The sequence below is a fragment of the Panulirus ornatus genome, chromosome 69 (assembly GCF_036320965.1).
Source record: "Panulirus ornatus isolate Po-2019 chromosome 69, ASM3632096v1, whole genome shotgun sequence".
Taxonomy (NCBI): domain Eukaryota; kingdom Metazoa; phylum Arthropoda; class Malacostraca; order Decapoda; family Palinuridae; genus Panulirus; species Panulirus ornatus.
The window spans coordinates 1,086,843-1,110,757 of NC_092292.1; the positions used below are offsets into that span (position 1 = coordinate 1,086,843).

Genomic DNA, 23,915 nt, shown 5'->3' on the forward strand with positions numbered 1-23,915 from the left:
ACCATACAACATTGTTGGAACCACTATTCCTTCAAACATACCCATTTTTGCTTTCCGAGATAATGTTCTCGACTTCCACACATTCTTCAAGGCCTCCAAATTTTCGCCCCCTCCCCCACCCTATGATCCACTTCCGCTTCCATGGTTCCATCCGCTGCCAGATCCACTCCCAGATATCTAAAACACTTCACTTCCTCCAGTTTTTCTTCATTCAAACTCACCTCCCAATTGACTTGACCCTCAACCCTACTGTACCTAATAACCTTGCTCTTATTCACATTTACTCTTAACTTTCTTCTTTCACACACTTTACCAAACTCAGTCACCAGTTTCTGCAGTTTCTCACATGAATCAGCCACCAGCGCTGTATCATCAGCGATCAACAACTGACTCACTTCCCAAGCTCTCTCATCCCCAACAGACTTCATACTTGCCCCTCTTTCCAGGACTCTTGCATTTACCTCCCTAACAACCCCATCCATAAACAAATTAAACAACCATGGAGACATCACACACCCCTGCCGCAAACCTACATTCACTGAGAACCAATCACTTTCCTCTCTTCCTACACGTACACATGCCTTACATCCTCGATAAAAACTTTTCACTGCTTCTAACAACTTGCCTCCCACACCATATATTCTTAATACCTTCCACAGAGCATCTCTATCAACTGTATCATATGCCTTCTTCAGATCCTTAAATGCTACATACAAATCCATTTGTTTTTCTAAGTATTTCTCACATACATTCTTCAAAGCAAACTCCTGATCCACACATCCTCTACCACTTCTGAAACCACACTGCTCTTCCCCAATCTGATGCTCTGTACATGCCTTCACCCTCTCAATCAATACCCTCCCATATAATTTACCAGGAATACTCAACAAACTTATACCTCTGTAATTTGAGCACTCACTCTTATCCCCTTTGCCTTTGTACAATGGCACTATGCACGCATCCCGCCAATCCTCAGGCACCTCACCATGAATCATACATACATTAAATAACCTTACCATATATATATATATATATATATATATATTAATAGTATATCAGGTGTTTGCTTTGAAGAATGTATGTGAGAAATACTTAGAAAAGCAAATGGATTTGTATGTAGCATTTATGGATCTGGAGAAGGCATATGATAGAGTTGATAGAGATGCTCTGTGGAAGGTATTAAGAATATATGGTGTGGGAGGCAAGTTGTTAGAAGCAGTGAAAAGTTTTTATCGAGGATGTAAGGCATGTGTACGTGTAGGAAGAGAGGAAAGTGATTGGTTCTCAGTGAATGTAGGTTTGCGGCAGGGGTGTGTGATGTCTCCATGGTTGTTTAATTTGTTTATGGATGGGGTTGTTAGGGAGGTAAATGCAAGAGTCCTGGAAAGAGGGGCAAGTATGAAGTCTGTTGGGGATGAGAGAGCTTGGGAAGTGAGTCAGTTGTTGTTCGCTGATGATACAGCGCTGGTGGCTGATTCATGTGAGAAACTGCAGAAGCTGGTGACTGAGTTTGGTAAAGTGTGTGGAAGAAGAAAGTTAAGAGTAAATGTGAATAAAAGCAAGGTTATTAGGTACAGTAGGGGTGAGGGTCAAGTCAATTGGGAGGTGAGTTTGAATGGAGAAAAACTGGAGGAAGTGAAGTGTTTTAGATATCTGGGAGTGGATCTGTCAGCGGATGGAACCATGGAAGCGGAAGTGGATCATAGGGTGGGGGAGGGGGCGAAAATTTTGGGAGCCTTGAAAAATGTGTGGAAGTCGAGAACATTATCTCGGAAAGCAAAAGTGGGTATGTTTGAAGGAATAGTGGTTCCAACAATGTTGTATGGTTGCGAGGCGTGGGCTGTGGATAGAGATGTGCGCAGGAGGATGGATGTGCTGGAAATGAGATGTTTGAGGACAATGTGTGGTGTGAGGTGGTTTGAGCGAGTGAGTAACGTAAGGGTAAGAGAGATGTGTGGAAATAAAAAGAGCGTGGTTGAGAGAGCAGAAGAGGGTGTTTTGAAATGGTTTGGGCACATGGAGAGAATGAGTGAGGAGAGATTGACCAAGAGGATATATGTGTCGGAGGTGGAGGGAACGAGGAGAAGAGGGAGACCAAATTGGAGGTGGAAAGATGGAGTGAAAAAGATTTTGTGTGATCGGGGCCTGAACATGCAGGAGGGTGAAAGGAGGGCAAGGAATAGAGTGAATTGGAGCGATGTGGTATACAGGGGTTGACGTGCTGTCAGTGGATTGAATCAAGGCATGTGAAGCGTCTGGGGTAAACCATGGAAAGCTGTGTAGGTATGTATATTTGCGTGTGTGGACGTATGTACATGTGTATGGGGGGGGGGGTTGGGCCATTTCTTTCGTCTGTTTCCTTGCGCTACCTCGCAAACGCGGGAGACAGCGACAAAGTATAAAAAAAAAAAAAAAAAAAAAAAAAAATATATTAATAGTGTGAAAGATTGACAAAGAGGATATATGTGTCGGAGGTGGAGGGAACGAGAAGTGGGAGACCAAATTGGAGGTGGAAAGATGGAGTGAAAAAGATTTTGAGTGATCAGGGCCTGAACATGCAGGAGGGTGAAAGGCGTGCAAGGAATAGATTGAATTGGGACGATGTGGTATACCGGGGTCAACGTGCTGTAATTGGATTGAACCAGGGCATGTGAAGCATCTTGGGTAAACCATGGAAAGTTCTGTGGGGTCTGTATGTGGAAAGGGAGCTGTGGTTTCGGTGGATTATTACATGACAGCTAGAGACTTAGTGTGAATGAATGTTACCTTTGTTGTCTTTTCCTAGCGCTACGTCATGCACATGAGGGGGGAGGGCGTTGCTATTTCATGTGTGGCGGGGATGGCGATGGGAACGAATAAAGGCAGACTATGAATTATGTACATGTGTATATATGTATATGTCTGCGTGTGTATATATATATGTGTACGTTGAGATTTATAGGAATGTATATTTGTGTGTGTGGACATTTATGTATATACATGTGTATGTAGATGGGTTGGGACATTCTTTCGTCTGTTTCCTTGCACTACCTCGCTAACGCGGGAGACATCAATAAATCAAAATAATATAATAATAATAATAATAATAATAATAATGTATGAACAGATTAGAAAGGGTAGTGAGTGGTGGGATGAAGTAAGATTATTAGTGAAAGAGAAGAGAGAGGCATTTGGACGAGTTTTGCACAGAAATAGTGCAAATTACTGGGGGATGTATGAAAGAATGAGGCAGGAGATCAAGAGAAAGGTGCAAGAGGTGGAAAAGAGGGCAAATTAGAGTTGGGGTGAGAGAGTATCATTGAATTTTAGGGAGAATAAGATGTTTTCGAAGGAGGTAAATTACATGTGTAAGACAAGATAACAAATGGGAACATTGGTGAAGGGGGCTAATGGGGAGGTGATAACAAGTAGTGGTTATGTGAGGAGATGGAGTGAGTATTTTGAAGGTTTATTGAATGTGTTAGATGATAGAGTGGCAGATATAGGGCATTTTGTTTGAGGTGGTGGGTGAAGTGAAAGAGTTAGGGAGAATGATTTGGTAAACAGAGAAGAGGTAGGAAAAGCTTTGCGGAAGATGAAAGCTTGCAAGGTTTGGATGTTATTGCAGTGGAATTTATTAAAAAAGGGGGTGACTGTGTTGTTGACTGGTTGGTAAGGATATTTAATGTATGTATATATATATGTATATTATCCCTGGGGATAGGGGTGAAAGAATACTTCCCACGTATTCCTCGCGTGTCGTAGAAAGCGACAAGAGGGGACGGGAGCGGGGGGCCAGAAATCCTCCCCTCCTTGTATTAACTTTCTAAAATGGGAAACAGAAGAAGGAGTCAGGCGGGGAGTGCTCATCCTCCTCGAAGGCTCAGAGTGGGGTGCCTAAATGTGTGTGGATGTAACCAAGATGTGAAAAAAGGAGAGATAGGTAGTATGTTTGAGGAAAGGAACCTAGATGTTTTGGCTCTGAGTGAAACGAAGCTCAAGGGTAAAGGGGAAGAGTGGTTTGGGAATGTCTGGGGAGTAAAGTCAGGGGTTAGTGAGAGGACAAGAGCAAGGGAAGGAGTAGCAATACTCCTGAAACAGGAGTTGTGGGAGTATGTGATAGAGTGTAAGAAAGTAAATTCTCGATTAATATGGGTAAAACTGAAAGTTGATGGAGAGAGGTGGGTGATTATTGGTGCATATGCACCTGGGCATGAGAAGAAAGATCATGAGAGGCAAGTGTTTTGGGAGCAGCTGAATGAGTGTGTTAGTGGTTTTGATGCACGAGACCGGGTTATAGTGATGGGTGATTTGAATGCAAAGGTGAGTAATGTGGCAGTTGAGGGAATAATTGGTATACATGGGGTGTTCAGTGTTGTAAATGGAAATGGTGAAGAGCTTGTAGATTTATGTGCTGAAAAAGGACTGATGATTGGGAATACCTGGTTTAAAAAGCGAGATATACATAAGTATACTTATGTAAGTAGGAGAGATGGCCAGAGAGCGTTATTGGATTACGTGTTAATTGACAGGCGTGCGAAAGAGAGACTTTTGGATGTTAATGTGCTGAGAGGTGCAACTGGAGGGATGTCTGATCATTATCTTGTGGAGGCTAAGGTGAAGATTTGTATGGGTTTTCAGAAAAGAAGAGTGAATGTTGGGGTGAAGAGGGTGGTGAGAGTAAGTGAGCTTGGGAAGGAGACCTGTGTGAGGAAGTACCAGGAGAGACTGAGTACAGAATGGAAAAAGGTGAGAACAATGGAAGTAAGGGGAGTGGGGGAGGAATGGGATGTATTTAGGGAATCAGTGATGGATTGCACAAAAGATGCTTGTGGCATGAGAAGAGTGGGAGGTGGGTTGATTAGAAAGGGTAGTGAGTGGTGGGATGAAGAAGTAAGAGTACTAGTGAACGAGAAGAGAGAGGCATTTGGACAATTTTTGCAGGGAAAAAATGTAATTGAGTGGGAGATGTATAAAAGAAAGAGGCAGGAGGTCAAGAGAAAGGTGCAAGAGGTGAAAAAAGGGCAAATGAGAGTTGGGGTGAGAGAGTATCATTAAATTTTAGGGAGAATCAAAAGATGTTCTGGAAGGAGGTAAATAAAGTGCGTAAGACAAGGGAGCAAATGGGAACTTCAGTGAAGGGCGCAAATGGGGAGGTGATAACAAGTAGTGGTGATGTGAGAAGGAGATGGAGTGAGTATTTTGAAGGTTTGTTGAATGTGTTTGATGATAGAGTGGCAGATATAGGGTGTTTTGGTCGAGGTGGTGTGCAGAGTGAGAGGGTTAGGGAAAATGATTTGGTAAACAGAGAAGAGGTAGTGAAAGCTTTGCGGAAGATGAAAGCCGGCAAGGCAGCAGGTTTGGATGGTATTGCAGTGGAATTTATTAAAAAAGGGGGTGACTGTATTGTTGACTGGTTGGTAAGCTTATTTAATGTATGTATGACTCATGGTGAGGTGCCTGAGGATTGGCGGAATGCGTGCATAGTGCCATTGTACAAAGGCAAAGGGGATAAGAGTGAGTGCTCAAATTACAGAGGTATAAGTTTGTTGAGTATTCCTGGTAAATTATATGGGAGGGTATTGATTGAGAGGGTGAAGGCATGTACAGAGCATCAGATTGGGGAAGAGCAGTGTGGTTTCAGAAGTGGTAGAGGATGTGTGGATCAGGTGTTTGCTTTGAAGAATGTATGTGAGAAATACTTAGAAAAGCAAATGGATTTGTATGTAGCATTTATGGATATGGAGAAGGCATATGATAGAGTTGATAGAGATGCTCTGTGGAAGGTATTAAGAATATATGGTGTGGGAGGCAAGTTGTTAGAAGCAGTGAAAAGTTTTTATCGAGGATGTAAGGCATGTGTACGTGTAGGAAGAGAGGAAAGTGATTGGTTCTCAGTGAATGTAGGTTTGCGGCAGGGGTGTGTGATGTCTCCATGGTTGTTTAATTTGTTTATGGATGGGGTTGTTAGGGAGGTGAATGCAAGAGTTTTGGAAAGAGGGGCAAGTATGAAGTCTGTTGGGGAAGAGAGAGCTTGGGAAGTGAGTCAGTTGTTGTTCGCTGATGATACAGCGCTGGTGGCTGATTCATGTGAGAAACTGCAGAAGCTGGTGACTGAGTTTGGTAAAGTGTGTGGAAGAAGAAAGTTAAGAGTAAATGTGAATAAGAGCAAGGTTATTAGGTACAGTAGGGTTGAGGGTCAAGTCAATTGGGAGGTGAGTTTGAATGGAGAAAAACTGGAGGAAGTGAAGTGTTTTAGATATCTGGGAGTGGATCTGGCAGCGGATGGAACCATGGAAGCGGAAGTGGATCATAGGGTGGGGGAGGGGGCGAAAATTCTGGGGGCCTTGAAGAATGTGTGGAAGTCGAGAACATTATCTCGGAAAGCAAAAATGGGTATGTTTGAAGGAATAGTGGTTCCAACAATGTTGTATGGTTGCGAGGCGTGGGCTATGGATAGAGTTGTGCGCAGGAGGATGGATGTGCTGGAAATAAGATGTTTGAGGACAATGTGTGGTGTGAGGTGGTTTGATCGAGTGAGTAACGTAAGGGTAAGAGAGATGTGTGGAAATAAAAAGAGCGTGGTTGAGAGAGCAGAAGAGGGTGTTTTGAAGTGGTTTGGTCACATGGAGAGAATGAGTGAGGAAAGATTGACCAAGAGGATATATGTGTTGGAGGTGGAGGGAACGAGGAGAAGAGGGAGACCAAATTGGAGGTGGAAAGATGGAGTGAAAAAGATTTTATGTGATCGGGGCCTGAATATGCAGGAGGGTGAAAGGAGGGCAAGGAATAGAGTGAATTGGAGCGATGTGGTATACCGGGGTTGACGTGCTGTCAGTGGATTGAATCAAGGCATGTGAAGCGTCTGGGGTAAACCATGGAAAGCTGTGTAGGTATGTATATTTGCGTGTGTGGACGTATTTATATACATGTGTATGGGGGGGGTTGGGCCATTTCTTTCGTCTGTTTCCTTGCGCTACCTCGCAAACGCGGGAGACAGTGACAAAGTATAATAAAAAAAAAAAAAAGTGACTCATGGTGAGGTGCCTGAGGATTGCCAGCATGCATGCATAGTGCAATTATACAGAGGCAAAGGGGATAAAGGTGAGTGCTCAGATTACAGAGATATAAGTTTGTTGAGTATTCCTGGGACACTATATGGGAGGGTATTCATTGAGAGGGTGAAGGCATTTACAGAGCATCAGATTGGGGAAGAGCATTGTGGTTTCAAAAGTGGTAGACAATGTGTGAAGCAGGTGTTTGCTTTGAAGAATGTATGTGAGAAATACTTAGAAAAGCAAATAGATTTGTATGTAGCATTTATGAATCTGGAGAAGGCATAGAGTTGATAGAGATGCTCTGTGGATGGTATTAAGAATACATGGTGTTGGAAGCACGTTGTTAGAAGCAGTGAAAAGTTTTTATCAAAGACGTAAGGCATGTGTACGAGTAGGAAGAGAGGAAAGTGAGTAGTTCTCAGTGAATGTCAGTTTGTGGCAGGGATGCGTTATGTCTCCATGGTTGTTTAATTTGTTTATAGATGGGTTCTTAGGGAGGTGAATGCAAGAGTTTTGGAGAGAGGGGCAAGTATGTAGTCTGTTGTGGATGAGAGGTCTTGGGAAGTGAGTCAGTTGTTGTTCTCTTATGATAAAGCACTGGTGGCTGATTCGTGTGAGAAACTGCAGAAGCTGGTTACTGAGTTTGGTAAAGTGTGTGAAAGAAGAAAGCTGAAAGTAAATGTGAATAAGAGCAAGGTTCTTAGGTACAGTAGGGTTGAGGGACAAGTCAATTGGGAGGTAAGTTTGAATGGAGAAAAACTGGAGGAAGTGAAGTGTTTTAGATATCTGTGAGTGGATTTGGCAGCAGATGGAACCATGGAAGCGGAAGTGAGTCATAGGGTGGGGGAGGGGGCAAAAGTTGTGGGAGCTTTGAGAAATGTGTGGAAGGCAAGAACATTATCTCTGAAAGCAAAAATGGGTATGTTTGAAGGAATAGTGATTCCAACAATGTTATATGGTTGTGAGGCGTGTGCTATAGATAGAGTTGCGCGGATGAGGGCCAATGTGCTGGAAATGAGATGTTTGAGGACAATATGTGGTGTGAGGTGGTTTGATGGAGTAAGTAATGAAAGGGTAAGAGAGATGTGTGGTAATAAAAGGAGTGTGGTTGAGAGAGCATAAGAGGGTGTTTTGAAATGGTTTGGTCACATGGAAAGAATGAGTGATGAAAGGTTGACAAAGAGGATGTATGTGTCAGAGGTGGAGGGAACGAGGAGAAGTAGGGGACCAATTTGGAGGTGGAAAGATGGAGTGAAAAAGATTTTGAGTGATCAGGGCCTGAACATGCAGGAGGGTGAAAGACGGGCAAGGAATAGAGTGAATTGAAATGATGTGGCATACCGGGTTCGACATGCTGTCAGTGGATTCAATCAGGGCATGTGAAGCGTCAGGGGTAAACCATGGAAAGTTTTGTGGCTCCTGGATGTGGAGACGGAGCTGTGGTTTTGGTGCATTATACGTGACAGCAAGAGAGTGAGTGTGAACGAATGCAGCCTTTGTTGTCTTTTCCTAGTGCTACCTCACATGCATGTGGGGGAGGGGGTTTTCATTTCATGTCTGGCAGGGTGGCAATGGGAATGAATATAGGCAACAAGTATGAATTATGTAAATGTGTATATATGTGTGTGTCTGTGTATGTATATATATGTATACATTGTAATGTGTAGGTATGTATATGTGTGTGTGAGGATGTGCATGTATGTACATGTGTATGTGGGTGGGTTGGGCTATTCTTTCATTCTTTTGTTTGTTTCCTTGTGCTACCTCGCTAACGGGGGAGACAGCAACAAAGTGTAATAAAAAAAACGATAATATATGTATGAAGTGATAAGAGAGATGAAAGCAAAACTAGGGAAAGTGAGTGCAGAGATGGAGTGTGGCAGTGAGATACGGTGGCTAGTGGCAAGCCTGTTTGTGGATGATACTCTGTTGTTTACTGAAAGTGAAGAGGATTTGTATAAGATTGTAAGTGTGTTTCATGATGTGTGTAGGCATAGGGAATGGAAGGTAAATGCAAGTAAAAGTAAAGTAATGGTGTTTGAAAAGAAGCAGTGTGAAAATATAGGTTTTGTAAATCCATATAGGGTGAAAGAAGAATGTGTACTAAATTGTGATGTGGATGTGTGGGGAAAGAGACTGGAAGTAAGAGAATTTGAATATTTTAGAGCTGTCTTCGGTAAGTATGGTGATGCATAAGGAGAGATAAAGGAGAGTGCAGTACAGGGTAGAAGAGTCATTGTATCCCTTAATAGAATAATGAAGGGTAGAGGTGTAGGTATAGAAGTGAAGAAGGATTTAGGGACATCATGGTCCTTCTAAGCTTGACCTATGCAGCCAAAACATGGATATGGAATGAAGCACAGAGGTCAAGAATCCAGCCTGTGGAATTGTTATTTGAAAAGAGCATCTGGTGTGACTGAATGGAATGAGGAAAGAAATGAAAGGGTGTATGAGAGATTTTGTTTGGCAGGGAATGCAAAAGGGATGACTTGTGAAATGGTAGAATGGGTGAAATCTAGTACTTTGAGGTGGTTTGGGCTTCTCGAAAGAATGGAAGACTTTGAGTTTATAAGGAGAGTGCATGTGGCAGAGGGCAACTCTACTGCAGTGTTATCAGAGGCTTATTATTATTTTCCTATTTTTTTTTTCGTACTTGATCATCGTTTCTTGTGTTAGTGAAATAGCTCTTGGACAGCCGAAGTTAGGCCACATCCTCTCACATCCATTCTCCAGCTGTTATATGTGGTGTGCCAGAACCACAGCACCCTATCAGCAACCATGTGCCACAGACCTTTCTATGGTTTACCCAGGATGCTTCACATTCCCTGGTTGATTCTATTGACAGCATATCAACCCCCTTTATACCACACTGTTCAAATTCACTGAATCCCTTGCATGCCTTTCACTCACCTGTATATTCAGGCTCCAATCACTCAAAATGTTTTTCACTACATCCTTTCATCTCCAACTTGATCTCCCAGTTTTCTTTGTTTCCTCACTTCTGATACTTACATCCCCTTTGTCAACCTTTTTTCTCTCATTCTCTCTATGTCCAGACCATTTCACCACAACCTTTCCAGCTCTCCCAACCACAGTCTTTTTATTACCACTCATCTCTCTTACTCTTTCATTGCATACCTGATCAAACCACCTCACACCACATATTGTCCTCAAACATTTCATTTCCAACACACGCACGCACGCACGCACGCACTGTTATCCATAGCACCTCACACCACACCATCCTCAAACATTTCATTTCTAACTTATATACCCTCCACACAGTCTAATCTATAGGATATACTATCCATAAAATATCTATATCATTGGGACTGGACTACTGGTCCTTCAAACATACCTATTTTTGCCCTCCAAGATAGCATTCTCTCCACACATTCTTCAGCACTTCCAGCACCCTAAGACTTACTTCTGCATCCATTGTTCCATTCGCTGCCATGTTCACTCCCAGTTCTTTAAAACATTTCACTTCCTCCAGTTTTTCTCCACTCAAACTTTCATCCCAACTAACTTGTCCCTGAACCATACTGAACCTAATAACCTTGCTCTTATTCACATTTACTCTCAACTTTCTCCTTTACCACACTTTTCCAAACTCATTCACTAACTTCTGCAGTTTCTCACTTGAATCAGCCACTAGTGCTGTATCATCAGCAAACAACCGACTCACTTCGCGGGACCACCCATCCCTCACAGACTGCACACTTGCTCCTTTCTCCAAGACTTGCGTTTGCCTCCCTCACCACCCAGCCATAAACAAATTTAACAAATATAGTGACATCACACACCCTTGCTTTAGACCAGCCTTTACTTGGAACCATTCTGTCTCCTCTCTTCCAACTCTTCCAACACAAACCTTACACCCTTGATAAAAACTTCTTCCTGTTTCTAGCAGCTTACTTCCCACACTTTATAATCGTAAAATCTCCCTCAAAGCATCTATCTGCACTACTATATGCCTTCTCCATATCCATAAATGCCACTTACAAACCCAGCTCTTTTTCTAATTGTTTCACACAGCAATTCTTAAAAAGCAAACACCTGACCCAAACATCCTCTATCACTTCTGAAACCACATTGCTCCTCCCCAGGCTTATGCTCTGTACATGCATTCACCTTCTCAGTCAATACCCTCCCATACAACTTTCCAGGGTCAACAAACTTATACCTCTGTTGTTGGAACACTAACCTTTATTCCCCCTTGCCTTTATACTTGGCACCAAAATGCATTCCACCAATCCTCAGGCACCTCACCATGATTCATACATACATTGAATATCCTTACCAAGCAATCAGCAACACAGTCACCCCCTTACTTAATGAATTCAACTGTAATACCATCCACTAGCCACCTTACTGTATTTAATGTTATGCAAAGCTTTCACCACCTCATCCCTCTTCACTATACCACTCTTTGTAACTCTCACTTTGCATACCAACCTACCCAAAACACTCTTCGTCCGCCACTCTATCGTCAAACACATTTAACAATCCTTCAAAATACTGAATCTATCTACTCCTAACTCCCTCATTAACAGCTTGCATTTTTCCTTTTGCTCCCTTCGCTGATGTTCCCATTTGCTCTCTTGTTTTTCACACATTATTTACCTCCTTCCAATACCTCTTTTTATTCACCGTGAAGTTTAATGATACTCTGTCACCCCAACTCTCATTTGCCCTCTTTTTCAACCTCTGCACCTTCCTCTTGACTTCCTGTCACTTTCTCTTTTACATCTCAAAGTACCACCCAAACACCTCTCTTTTCTCTTTGATTTGCAACTTTATTTCCTCATCCCTCTGCTCTACCCTTTTTAATCTGCCCACCTCCCACCTTTCACATGCTACATACATCTCTTGCACATGCCCTCACTGCTTCCCTAAATACCTCCCATTCTTACCCACTCCCCTCACTTCATTTGTTCTTACCTTTTGTCATTCTACAGTCAATCTCTGATGGTATTTTTTCACACAAGTCTCCTTTCTATGCTCACCTACACTCTCGACTCTCCTCTTCCCAACTTTGTTTTGTTTTCATGGAAAACGTCCACAAATCTTCATCCTTGCCTCCACAAGATAGTATTCTGACATCCCACCAGCTACTCCTATCTGCACATTTACATCCAAAGGTCTCTTTTACTTGCCTATCAATTGATATGTTATCTAGTAATGTTCATTTACCATCTCTCTTGTGCTTGTGTATATCCCTATTTTTAAACCAGATATCCCCATCACCAGTCTTTTTTCAGCTTACAACTCCACAAGCTGCTCACCATTACCATTACTAGCAATGAATACCCCATGTGTCCCATTATACCCTCAACTGCCACATTACTTAACTTTGCATTTAAATCACTGATCTAATAGTCTTGTACATCAAAACTGCTGCCACACTCACTCAGTTGCTCCCAAAACACTTGCCTCATGATCTTTCTTCTTTCATGATCTTTCTCATGATCTTTCTTCTCATTGCCAATTGCATAAGCACCAATAATCACCCATCTCTCGCCATCCACTTTTAGATATACTGAGATCAGTCTGGAATTTACTTCCTTACATTCTATCACACACTCCCACAACTCCTGCTTCAGAACAGTGCTACTCCTTCCTTAGCTCTTGTCCTCTCACCAACCCCTGACTTTACTCCTAAGACATTCCCCTTTACCCATGAGCTTTGTTTCAATCAGAGCCAGAACATCCAGGTTTCTTACCTCAAATCTACTACGTATTTCCATCTCTTCTCACCTTGGTTACATCCACACACATCTAGACGCCCCATTCTGAGCCTTCAAGGAGGATGAGCACTCCTCACTTGGCTCTTTCTTCTGTTTCCTCTTTCAGAAATTGAAATACCTGAACAGAAGGGTTTCCAGGGCCCATCTGCCTCCTTTAGTTGCCTTTTACATGTACATATTGTATTATATTTCAGGCCTTTGGGTCAGTGAGCTAGGAAAATATTGTATTTAGGGTTGCAATCAAAAATCTTTGGAGAGCACTGCTTTATAGGGTGTAACTGAATTGTATGACATGTTTCCATGACATTGTTTTTTCAGATTTGTCTGCTATGAAATCCTCTAGTATCTATTTTGACCATTTGTATGTTATGTTCAGGTCTACTTGAATTTTCTCTCTTGTCCTGTGCTTTCATTTTAATTACTCTGATGTCATTTGCAGAACATCTTTCTGTACTGCACTTTCTATCTGTCCATATTTTATATCAGAGTGGAGATGGGGGGTGGGGGAGACAGACAGATGGAAGTAAGTTTATCAAGATTGAGACTTCTTGGATGATTATCATGTGAAGAACTTAAGATTTTTCGTGTTAAACTTATTTCATAATGATGTAATTATATTTAACTGGATTATGTGCAATTTTCCAGGGTGCACTTGATGTTCTACTTCCAATGGCAACTGCAATTGAGACTTTCCCAGTTGTTTTTAAACTTTTGGCAACACTTCGTATGATCATTGATGGACAAACTGAAGCTGCTGTCAAGGTAAGAATGGCAGTAGCTAGTTACAGAAAGAAGTTGAAATAAGGTGGGTTCATTTTTTCTCCTAAATATGAGGATGAGGAAGTGTTGTAGGATGAAATAGAAAACTAATGGAATAGGAAGTATGTCACAAAATGGTAGGTCTTAGTGGTAATAAGGAAGGCATAAGGTAATCATAAGTGTTAATGACAAAAAGAAGGGGTTAGATGGGAAAGAATAGTGGTGTTCAGGAAGGAAGAGGAAGGAATTATGGCTATGAAGAAAGATCTGTACTGGAGTGAAGGTGAGGACAGATGATTGACTGGAGTGAAGATGAGGCCAAATGATTGACTGGAGTGAAGGTGAGCCTATATGATTAACTGGAATGAAGGTGAGGCCAGATGCTTGACTAGGGTGAAGGTGAGGCCAGGTGATTGACTAGGGTGAAGGTGAGGCCAGGTGATTGACTAGGATGAAAGTGAGGCCACCTGATTGACTGAAGTGAATGAGGCTAGGTGATTGAGAAAGAAATGGCATGATGGAATGAAGAATATTTTTTAAGTTAATGATATCTGGTATATGGGAAGAGCATGTTAAGGGAACTTGAAGTTCAGTGGAGTGGTTGAAGATTTGTATGAAGAAAACTTGAGAGCTTGATAGCTGAGTGAGAGACCTTGTGGAAAAATAGGAAATTTTTGATGTTAAAGATTTGGTTTGAAACATTAGTAAGTTTGATAATTTATTTTTTTATCAACTTTAGTATCTTTTAACTCATGACAGATCAAGCTATTTTATTCCGTATGAATAGAAGGAACAAACCTCCAGCCAAACTTGACATCACAAATGACACTTATGACATTCACTCCCGCTACCACAAACATCAACTCAAGGCAGTATACTAACTAAGTGCTCTTAGAACACTTACCAGGACTAGATTTATGCAGGTTGTCATAGTATCCTCTCTAACCAGTTCATCTTCTCTGCACTAAACTGCCTCGTCATTCACCATATCAAAAGAAAATATAGTACAGCACTCAGATCTTTGCAACAACAGTAAAACTCTCTCAAATGAACCACTCCATAACCACCACCTCCCGACCAGTAGGAATGAAAAATTAACCCATCCCTCACGCCTTAGAAATCTGTACTTACAGATCCCCCATCCTCAACAATCACAACCGTGATAAAACACATTCACAATAAATTAACCTGACCCCCACCCCCTACAAACACAGTAGTGACAAGAAATACACATCAAATTAATCTGACCATCACCCCTAACAAACACAACAATAACAAAACATTTTTTTTTTTTTTTTTTTTTGTCGGTCTCCCGCATTTGCGAGGTAGCGCAAGGAAACAGACGAAAGAAATGGCCCAACCCACCCCCATACACATGTATATACATACGTCCACACACGCAAATATACATACCTACACAGCTTTCCATGGTTTACCCCAGTCGCTTCACATGCCTTGATTCAATCAACTGACAGCACGTCAACCCCAGTATACCACATCGCTCCAATTCACTCTATTCCTTGCCCTCCTTTCACCCTCCTGCATGTTCAGGCCCCGATCACACAAAATCTTTTTCACTCCATCTTTCCACCTCCAATTTGGTCTCCCTCTTCTCCTCGTTCCCTCCACCTCCGACACATATTTTCTCTTGGTCAGTCTTTCCTCACTCATTCTCTCCATGTGCCCAAACCATTTCAAAACACCCTCTTCTGCTCTCTCAACCATGCTCTTTTTATTTCCACACATCTCTCTTACCCTTACGTTACTTACTTGATCAAACCACCTCACACCACACATTGTCCTCAAACATCTCATTTCCAGCAGATCCATCCTCCTGCGCACAACTCTATCCATAGCCCACGCCTCGCAACCATACAACATTGTTGGAACCACTATTCCTTCAAACATATCCATTTTTGCTTTCCGAGATAATGTTCTCGACTTCCACACATTCTTCAAGGCTCCCAGAATTTTCGCCCCCTCCCCCACCCTATGGTCCACTTCCGCTTCCATGGTTCCATCCGCTGCCAGATCCACTCCCAGATATCTAAAACACTTCACTTCCTCCAGTTTTTCTCCATTCAAACTCACCTCCCAATTGACTTGACCCTCAACCCTACTGTACCTAATAACCTTGCTCTTATTCACATTTACTCTTAACTTTCCTCTTTCACACACTTTACCAAACTCAGTCACCAGCTTCTGCAGTTTCTCACATGAATCAGCCACCAGCGCTGTATCATCAGCGAACAACAACTGACTCACTTCCCAAGCTCTCTCATCCCCAACAGACTTCATACTAGCCCCTCTTTCCAAAACTCTTGCATTCACCTCCCTAACAACCCCATCCATAAACAAATTAAACAACCATGGAGACATCACACACCCCTGCCGCAAACCTACATTCACTGAGAACCAATCACTTTCCTCTCTTCCTACACGTACACATGCCTTACATCCTCGATAAAAACTTTTCACTGCTTCTAACAACTTGCCTCCCACACCATATATTCTTAATACCTTCCACAGAGCATCTCTATCAACTCTATCATATGCCTTCTCCAGATCCATAAATGCTACATACAAATCCATTTGCTTTTCTAAGTATTTCTCACATACATTCTTCAAAGCAAACGCCTGATCCACACATCCTCTACCACTTCTGAAACCACACTGCTCTTCCCCAATCTGATGCTCTGTACATGCCTTCACCCTCTCAATCAATATCCTCCCATATAATTTACCAGGAATACTCAGCAAACTTATACCTCTGTAATTTGAGCACTCACTCTTATCCCCTTTGCCTTTGTACAATGGCACTATGCACGCATTCCGCCAATCCTCAGGCACCTCACCATGAGTCATACATACACTAAATAACCTTACCAACCAGTCAACAATACAGTCACCCCCTTTTTTGATAAATTCCACTGCAATATCATCCAAACCTGCTGCCTTGCCGGCTTTCATCTTCCGCAAAGCTTTTACTACCTCTTCTCTGTTTATCAAATCATTTTCCCTAACCCTCTCACTTTGCACACCACCTCGACCAAAACACCCTATATCTGCCACTCTATCATCAAACACATTCAACAAACCTTCAAAATACTCACTCCATCTCCTTCTCACATCACCACTACTTGTTATCACCTCCCCATTTGCGCCCTTCACTGAAGTTCCCATTTGCTCCCTTGTCTTACGCACTTTATTTACCTCCTTCCAGAACATCTTTTTATTCTCCCTAAAATTTAATGATACTCTCTCACCCCAACAAAACATATGCCCAAGAAATTAGTCTAACCCCCATCCTAATAAAACAAGAGACAAAACATTTTGTTTTATTATTATTATTATACTTTGTCGCTGTCTCCCGCATTAGCAAGGTAGCGGAAGGAAACAGATGAAAGAATGGCCCAGCCCACCCGCATACACTTGTATATACACACATGTCCACACACAGCACATATATATACCTATACATCTCAACATATACATATATATATACATACACAGACATATACATATATACACATGTACATAATTCATACTGTCTGCCCTTATTCCTGTCGTCACCCCGCCACATATGAAATGACAACCCCCTCCCCCCCGCATGTGCGCAAGGTAGTGCTAGGAAAAGACAACAAAGGCCACATTCGTTCACACTTAGTCTCTAGCTGTCATGTATAATGCACCGAAACCACAGCTCCCTTTCCACATCCAGGCCCTACAAAACTTTCCATGATTTACCCCAGACGCTTCACATGCCCTGGTTCAATACATTGACAGCACGTCGACTCCATTATACCACATCGTTCCAATTTACACTATTCCTTGCATGCCTTTCACCCTCCTGCATGTTCAGGCCCCGATCACTCAAAATCTTTTTCACTCCATCTTTCCACCTCCAATTTGGTCTCCCACTTCTCCTCGTTCCCTCCACCAATGACACATATGTCCTCTTTGTCAATCTTTCCTCACTCTTTCTCTCCATGTGACCAAACCATTTCAAAACACCCTCTTCTGCTCTCTCAACCACACACATTTTATTACCACACATTTCTCTAACCCTTTCATTACTTACTCGATCAAACCACCTCACACCACATACTGTCCTCAATCATCTCATTTCCAGCACATCCACCCTCTTCCGCACAACTCTATCTATAGCCCATGCCTCGCAACCATATAACATACCCATTTCTGCTTTCCAAGTTAACGTTCTTGACTTCCACACATTTTTCAATGCTCCCAGAACTTTCTCCCCCTCCCCCACCCTATGATTCACTTCTGCCTCCGTGGTTCCATCCGCTGCCAAATCCACTCCCAGATATCTAAAACACTTTACTTCCTCCAGTTTTTTTCCATTCAAACTCACCTCCCAATTGACTTGTCCCTCAATCCTATTGTACCTAATAACCTTGCTCTTATTCACATTTACTCTCAGCTTTCTTCTTTCACACACTTTACCAAACTTAGTCACCAGCTTCTGCAGTTTCTCACCCGAATCAACCACCAGTGCTGTATCATCAGCGAACAAGAACTGACTCACTTCCCAAGCTCTCTCATCCACAGCAGACTGCATACTTGCCCCTCTTTCCAAAACTCTTGCATCCACCTCCCTAACAACCCCATCCATAAACAAATTAAACACCCATGGAGATATCACTCACCCCTGCCACAAACCAACATTCACTGAGAGCCAATCACTTTCCTCTCTTCCTACACGTACACATGCCATACATCCTCGATAAAAACTTTTCACTGCTTCTAACAACTTACCTCCCACACCATATATTCTTAATACCCTCCACAGAGCATCTCTTGCAACTCTATTATATGCCCTCTCCAGAGCCATAAATGCTACATAGAAATCCATTTGCTTTTCTAAGTATTCCTCACATATATTTTTCAAAGCAAACACATGATCCACACATCCCCTACCACTTCTGAAACCACACTGCTCTTCCCCAATCTCATGCTCTGTACATGCCTTCACCCTCTCAATCAATAGCATCCCATATAATTTCCCAGGAATACTCAACAAACTTATACCTGTGTAAGTTGAGCACTCACTCTTATCCCCTTTGCCATTGTACAGTGGCACTATGCAAGCATTACGCCAGTCCTCAGACACCTCACCGTGAGTCATACATACACTAAACCTTACCAACCTGTCAACAATACAGTCACCCCCTTTTTTGATATATTCCTTTGCAATACCATCTAAACCTGCTGCCTTGCTGGCTTTCATCTTCCGCAAAGCTTTTACTTTCTCTTCTCTATTTACCAAATTGTTCTCCCCTACCCCCTCACTTTGCACACCACCGCAACCAAAACACCCTATATCTGCCAGTCTATCATCAAACACATTCAACAAACCTTCAAAATACTCACTCCAACTCCTTCTCACATAGCCACTACTTGTTATCACCTCCCCATTAGCCCCCTTCACTGATGTTCCCATTTGTTCCCTTGTCTTACGCACTGTATTTACCTCCTTCCAAAACATCTTTTAATTCTCCATAAGATTCAATGATACTCTCTCACCCCAACTCTCATTTGCCCTCTTTTTCACCTCTTGCACCTTTTTCTTGACCTCCTGCCTCTTTCTTTTATACATCTCCCAGTCATTTGCATTATTTCCATGCAAAAATCATCCAAATGCCTCTCTCTTCTCTTTCACTAATAATCTTACTTCATCCCACCACTCATTACCCTCTCTAATCAACCCACCTCCCACGCTTCTCATGCCACAAGCATCTTTCGCGCAAGCCATCATTGCTTCCCTAAATACCTCCCATTCCTCCCCTACTCCCTTTGCATCCTTTGTTCTCACCTTTTTCCTTTCTTTACTCAGTCTCTAGTGGTACTTCATCGCACGAATCTCCTTCCCAAGCTCACTTTCTTTCACCACTCTTGTCACCCCAACATTCTCTCTTCGGAAAATGTCTACAAATCTTCACTTTTGCCTCCACAAGATAATGATCAGACAAACCTCCAGTTGCATCTCTCAGCACATTAACATCCAAAAGTCTCTCTTTTGCACGCCTATCAATTAACACGTAATCCAGTAATGCTCTCTGGCAATCTCTCATACTTCCATATGTATACTTATGTATATCTCTTTTTTTTTAACCAGGTATTCCCAATCACCAGTCCTTTTTCAGCACATAAATCTACAAGCTCTTCACCATTTCCATTTACAACACTGAACACCCCATGTACACCAATTATTCCCTCAACTGCCTCATTACTCACCTTTGCATTCAAATTACCCATCACTATAACCCAGCCTTGTGCATCAAAACTACTAACACACTCACTCAGCTGCTCCCAAAACACTTGCCTCGTGATCTTTCTTCTCATTCCCAGGTGCATATGCACCAATAATCACCCATCTCTCTCCATCCACTTTCAGTTTTACCCTTATCAATCTAGAGTTTACTTTCTTACACTCTATCACATACTCCCACCACTCCTTTTTCAGGAGTAGTGCTACTCATTCCCTTGCTCTTGTCCTCTCACTAATGCCTGACTTTACTCCCAAGACATTCCCAAACCACTCTTCTCCTTTACCCTTGAGCTTCGTTTCACTCAGAGCCAAAACATCCAGGTTCCTTTCCCCAAACATACTAACTATCTCTCCTTTTTTCTCATCTTGGTTACATCCACACACATTTAGACACCCCAATCTGGGCCTTCGAGGAGGATGAGCACTCCCCATGTGACTCCTTCTTCTGTCTCCCCGTTTAGAAAGTTAAAATACAAGGAGGGGAGGATTTTTAGGCCCCCCTCCCCCCTGCTCTCATGACAAAACATATATTCAACAAATTAACGTGACCATCACCTCCCACCAACAAAACAATAACAAAACATATACTCAACAAATTAACTTGACCCCCACCAAACACAACAATAAGAAAAAATATGTACATAAGTAAACCTAACCCCATCCCAACAAACACAACAATGACAAAACATATACACAACAAATTCACTTGCCTCCTACCCTCAACAAACACAATAGTGACAAAACATCTACTCAATGAATTAAATTGATCCTAACCCCCAACAAACACAACAGTGACAAAATGTATACACAACAAATTAAGCTGACCTACTTCCCCAACAAACACAACAACAGTTTAGTGGTTAGCATTCGTGACCGTGAAGCATTCAGGGGCTGCCCAGGATCGAGCACATAGGTTCAAATCTTGTGTATGGCATTTGGTTCACAGTCAACCCAGCTGTTCATCCACCCCTAAGGGTTAGTCAGTAAAATGGGTACCTGGGTCAGGCTAAGGTATATATGTATTTTTTTTTTTTTTTTTTTTTTTGCTTTGTCGCTGTCTCCCGCGTTTGCGAGGTAGCGCAAGGAAACAGACGAAAGAAATGGCTCAACCCACCCCCATACACATGTATATACATACGTCCACACACGCAGATATACATACCTACACAGCTTTCCATGGTTTACCCCAGACGCTTCACATGCCCTGATTCAATCCACTGACAGCACGTCAACCCCGGTATACCACATCGATCCAATTCACTCTATTCCTTGCCCTCCTTTCACCCTCCTGCATGTTTGGGCCCCGATCACACAAAATCTTTTTCACTCCATCTTTCCACCTCCAATTTGGTCTCCCACTTCTTGTTCCCTCCACCTCCGACACATATATCCTCTTGGTCAATCTTTCCTCACTCATTCTCTCCATGTGCCCAAACCATTTCAAAACACCCTCTTCTGCTCTCTCAACCACGCTCTTTTTATTTCCACACATCTCTCTTACCCTTACGTTACTTACTCGATCAAACCACCTCACACCACACATTGTCCTCAAACATCTCATTTCCAGCACATCCATCCTCCTGCGCACAACTCTATCCATAGCCCACGCCTTGCAACCATACAACATTGTTGGAACCACTATTCCTTCAAACATACCCATTTTTGCTTTCTGAGATAATGTTCTCGACTTCCACACATTCTTCAAGGCTCCCAGGATTTTCGCCCCCTCCCCCACCCTATGATCCACTTCCGCTTCCATGTTTCCATCCGCTGCCAGATCCACTCCCAGATATCTAAAACACTTTACTTCCTCCAGTTTTTCTCCATTCAAACTTACCTCCCAATTGACTTGTCCCTCAACCCTACTGTACCTAATAACCTTGCTCTTATTCACATTTACTCTTAACTTTCTTCTTTCACACACTGTACCAAACTCAGTCACCAGCTTCTGCAGTTTCTCACATGAATCAGCCACCAGTGCTGTATCATCAGTGAATGATGGCTAACTCACTTCCCAAGCCCTCTCATCCACAACAGACTGCATACTTGCCCCTCTCTCCAATACTCTTGCATTCACTTCCCTAACAACCCCATCCATAAACAAATTAAACAACCATATAGACATCACGCACCCCTGCCGCAAACCAGCATTCACTGAGAACCAATCACTTTCCTCTCTTCCTACTTGTACACATGCCTTACATCCTCGATAAAAACTTTTCACTGCTTCTAGCAACTTGCCTCCCTCACCATATACTCTTAATACCTTCCACAGAGCATCTCTATCAACTCTATCATATGCCTTCTCCAGATCCATAAATGCTACATACAAATCCATTTGTTTCTCTAAGTATTTCTCACATACATTCTTCAAAGCAAACACCTGATCCACATATCTTCTACCACTACTGAAACCACACTGCTCTTCACCAATCTTGATGCTCTGTACATGCCTTCACCCTCTCAATCAATACCCTCCCATATAGATTCCCACGAATACTCAACAAACTTATACCTCTGTATATATGTATATATAACATTAATGGGATGGCCTTTGATTAGGGCCTCTACTGCCAGGGCTGTCTCTGTTAACAAAGAAAAAAATAAAATACCTGACCCCCACCCCAACAAACAAAACAGTGACAAAACATATACACAAATTATCCTGATCCCCACCCCCAAGAAACACAACAGTGACTAAACATATGCACAGCAAATTAACCATACCCCACCCCATACAGACACAACAGTGACAAAACATATACACATCAAATTAACCTGACTCCCACCCCAACAAACACAACAGTGACAAAATATCTACACAAAAAATTAGCTTGACCTCAACCCCCAACAAACACAACAGTGACAAAGCATCTACACAACAAATTAACTTGACCCCTACCCCCATCAAACGCAGCAGTGACTAAACATGTGCACAGCAGATTAACCATTACTCCACCCCCAACAAATGCAACAGTTACAAAGGATATACATAAATTAACCTGACCCCCACCCCCAATAAACACAACAGTGACAAAACATCCACATAGCAAATTAACCTAATCCCCAGTGCCAGCAAACACAAGTGTCAAAACATATAAACAAGTTAACTCCCCACCCCCCCCAACATACACATCAGTGCAAGACATATACCATATACACAATAAATTAACCAGATCCCTAACCCCCAACAAACACAACAGTGACAAATCATACAAACAAACAAATTAAGCTGACATAATAAACATCTGCTTTCCCAGCCATGTTTTAAAGACCACCCCACCAGACACACTCTTATCTGAAACTACACTCAGTAGACATGTAGGAGTTATCCTTTCCCATTGTGTTTGGTCACCACCCATTACCAATCAACATTACAAACACTGTTTCAACATGAGACTCATTATGCCCAAGATGCAGCTTTAAGATGAAGACACTGAACAGTTGCTCATCACTTTCCCAGTGCATACTCCACAAAGATACACATATCCGCACTTTATGGAAGGGACTGCTTGAGTAGTAAGGCAAGCTAAAGTAAGGAAAATTAAACTTACATTCATATTTAAGTGAAACCACAGGCATATACAGTATAACTTTTTGGGTTGTTTTCTTTTGCTGGTGTTAATAAATCAGTGTCTGTGTTCCTGAAATGATTATATATTGACATAATTCATGTAGCATTTTTTGGGCAGGTGGGTAGCAATATAGAGACAGTGAAGCGGTTAGTTGGCTGGTGCAGCACTGTTGACCACCCGGGTGTGCAAGGAGAGTCTAGCCGTCTCTTAGCATGGATCATCAAGAACTGTGGAGGGGATTCATCTGTCATCACTTCACTCGTATCTGCTGGCTGTGTTGCTCCATTGGTCCGCATGCTGGGATCAGAACATGAAGTCATGGTGAATGAAGCTGCTTTAGCCCTTGTCCTTGTCTTTGGGACTGTAATCAGTGAAAACGTAGTGGAGGAGACCAAACTGGCAGAAGTGGTAACATTTGTGCTGAAGAAATCTTATTTGCCTCCTGAAGTCGTGGCCAATGTGTTATCGATGATGACTGCACTTTCTGCTAATGGTTAGTTGT

At 42.3% G+C, this 23,915-nt stretch overlaps 1 protein-coding gene across 2 annotated transcripts in view; it reads left to right on the forward strand.

Moving 5' to 3' along the window:
• vimar (visceral mesodermal armadillo-repeats) overlaps nucleotides 1-23,915 on the forward strand; it is a 320,050-nt gene that overhangs the window by 256,182 nt on the left and 39,953 nt on the right. For both annotated transcript variants that reach the window (XM_071660119.1, XM_071660118.1), the window contains exons 11-12: nucleotides 13,433-13,549; nucleotides 23,531-23,906. In XM_071660119.1, the coding sequence (XP_071516220.1) occupies nucleotides 13,433-13,549; nucleotides 23,531-23,906 (493 nt within the window). The remainder of the gene's footprint in view (nucleotides 1-13,432; nucleotides 13,550-23,530; nucleotides 23,907-23,915) is intronic.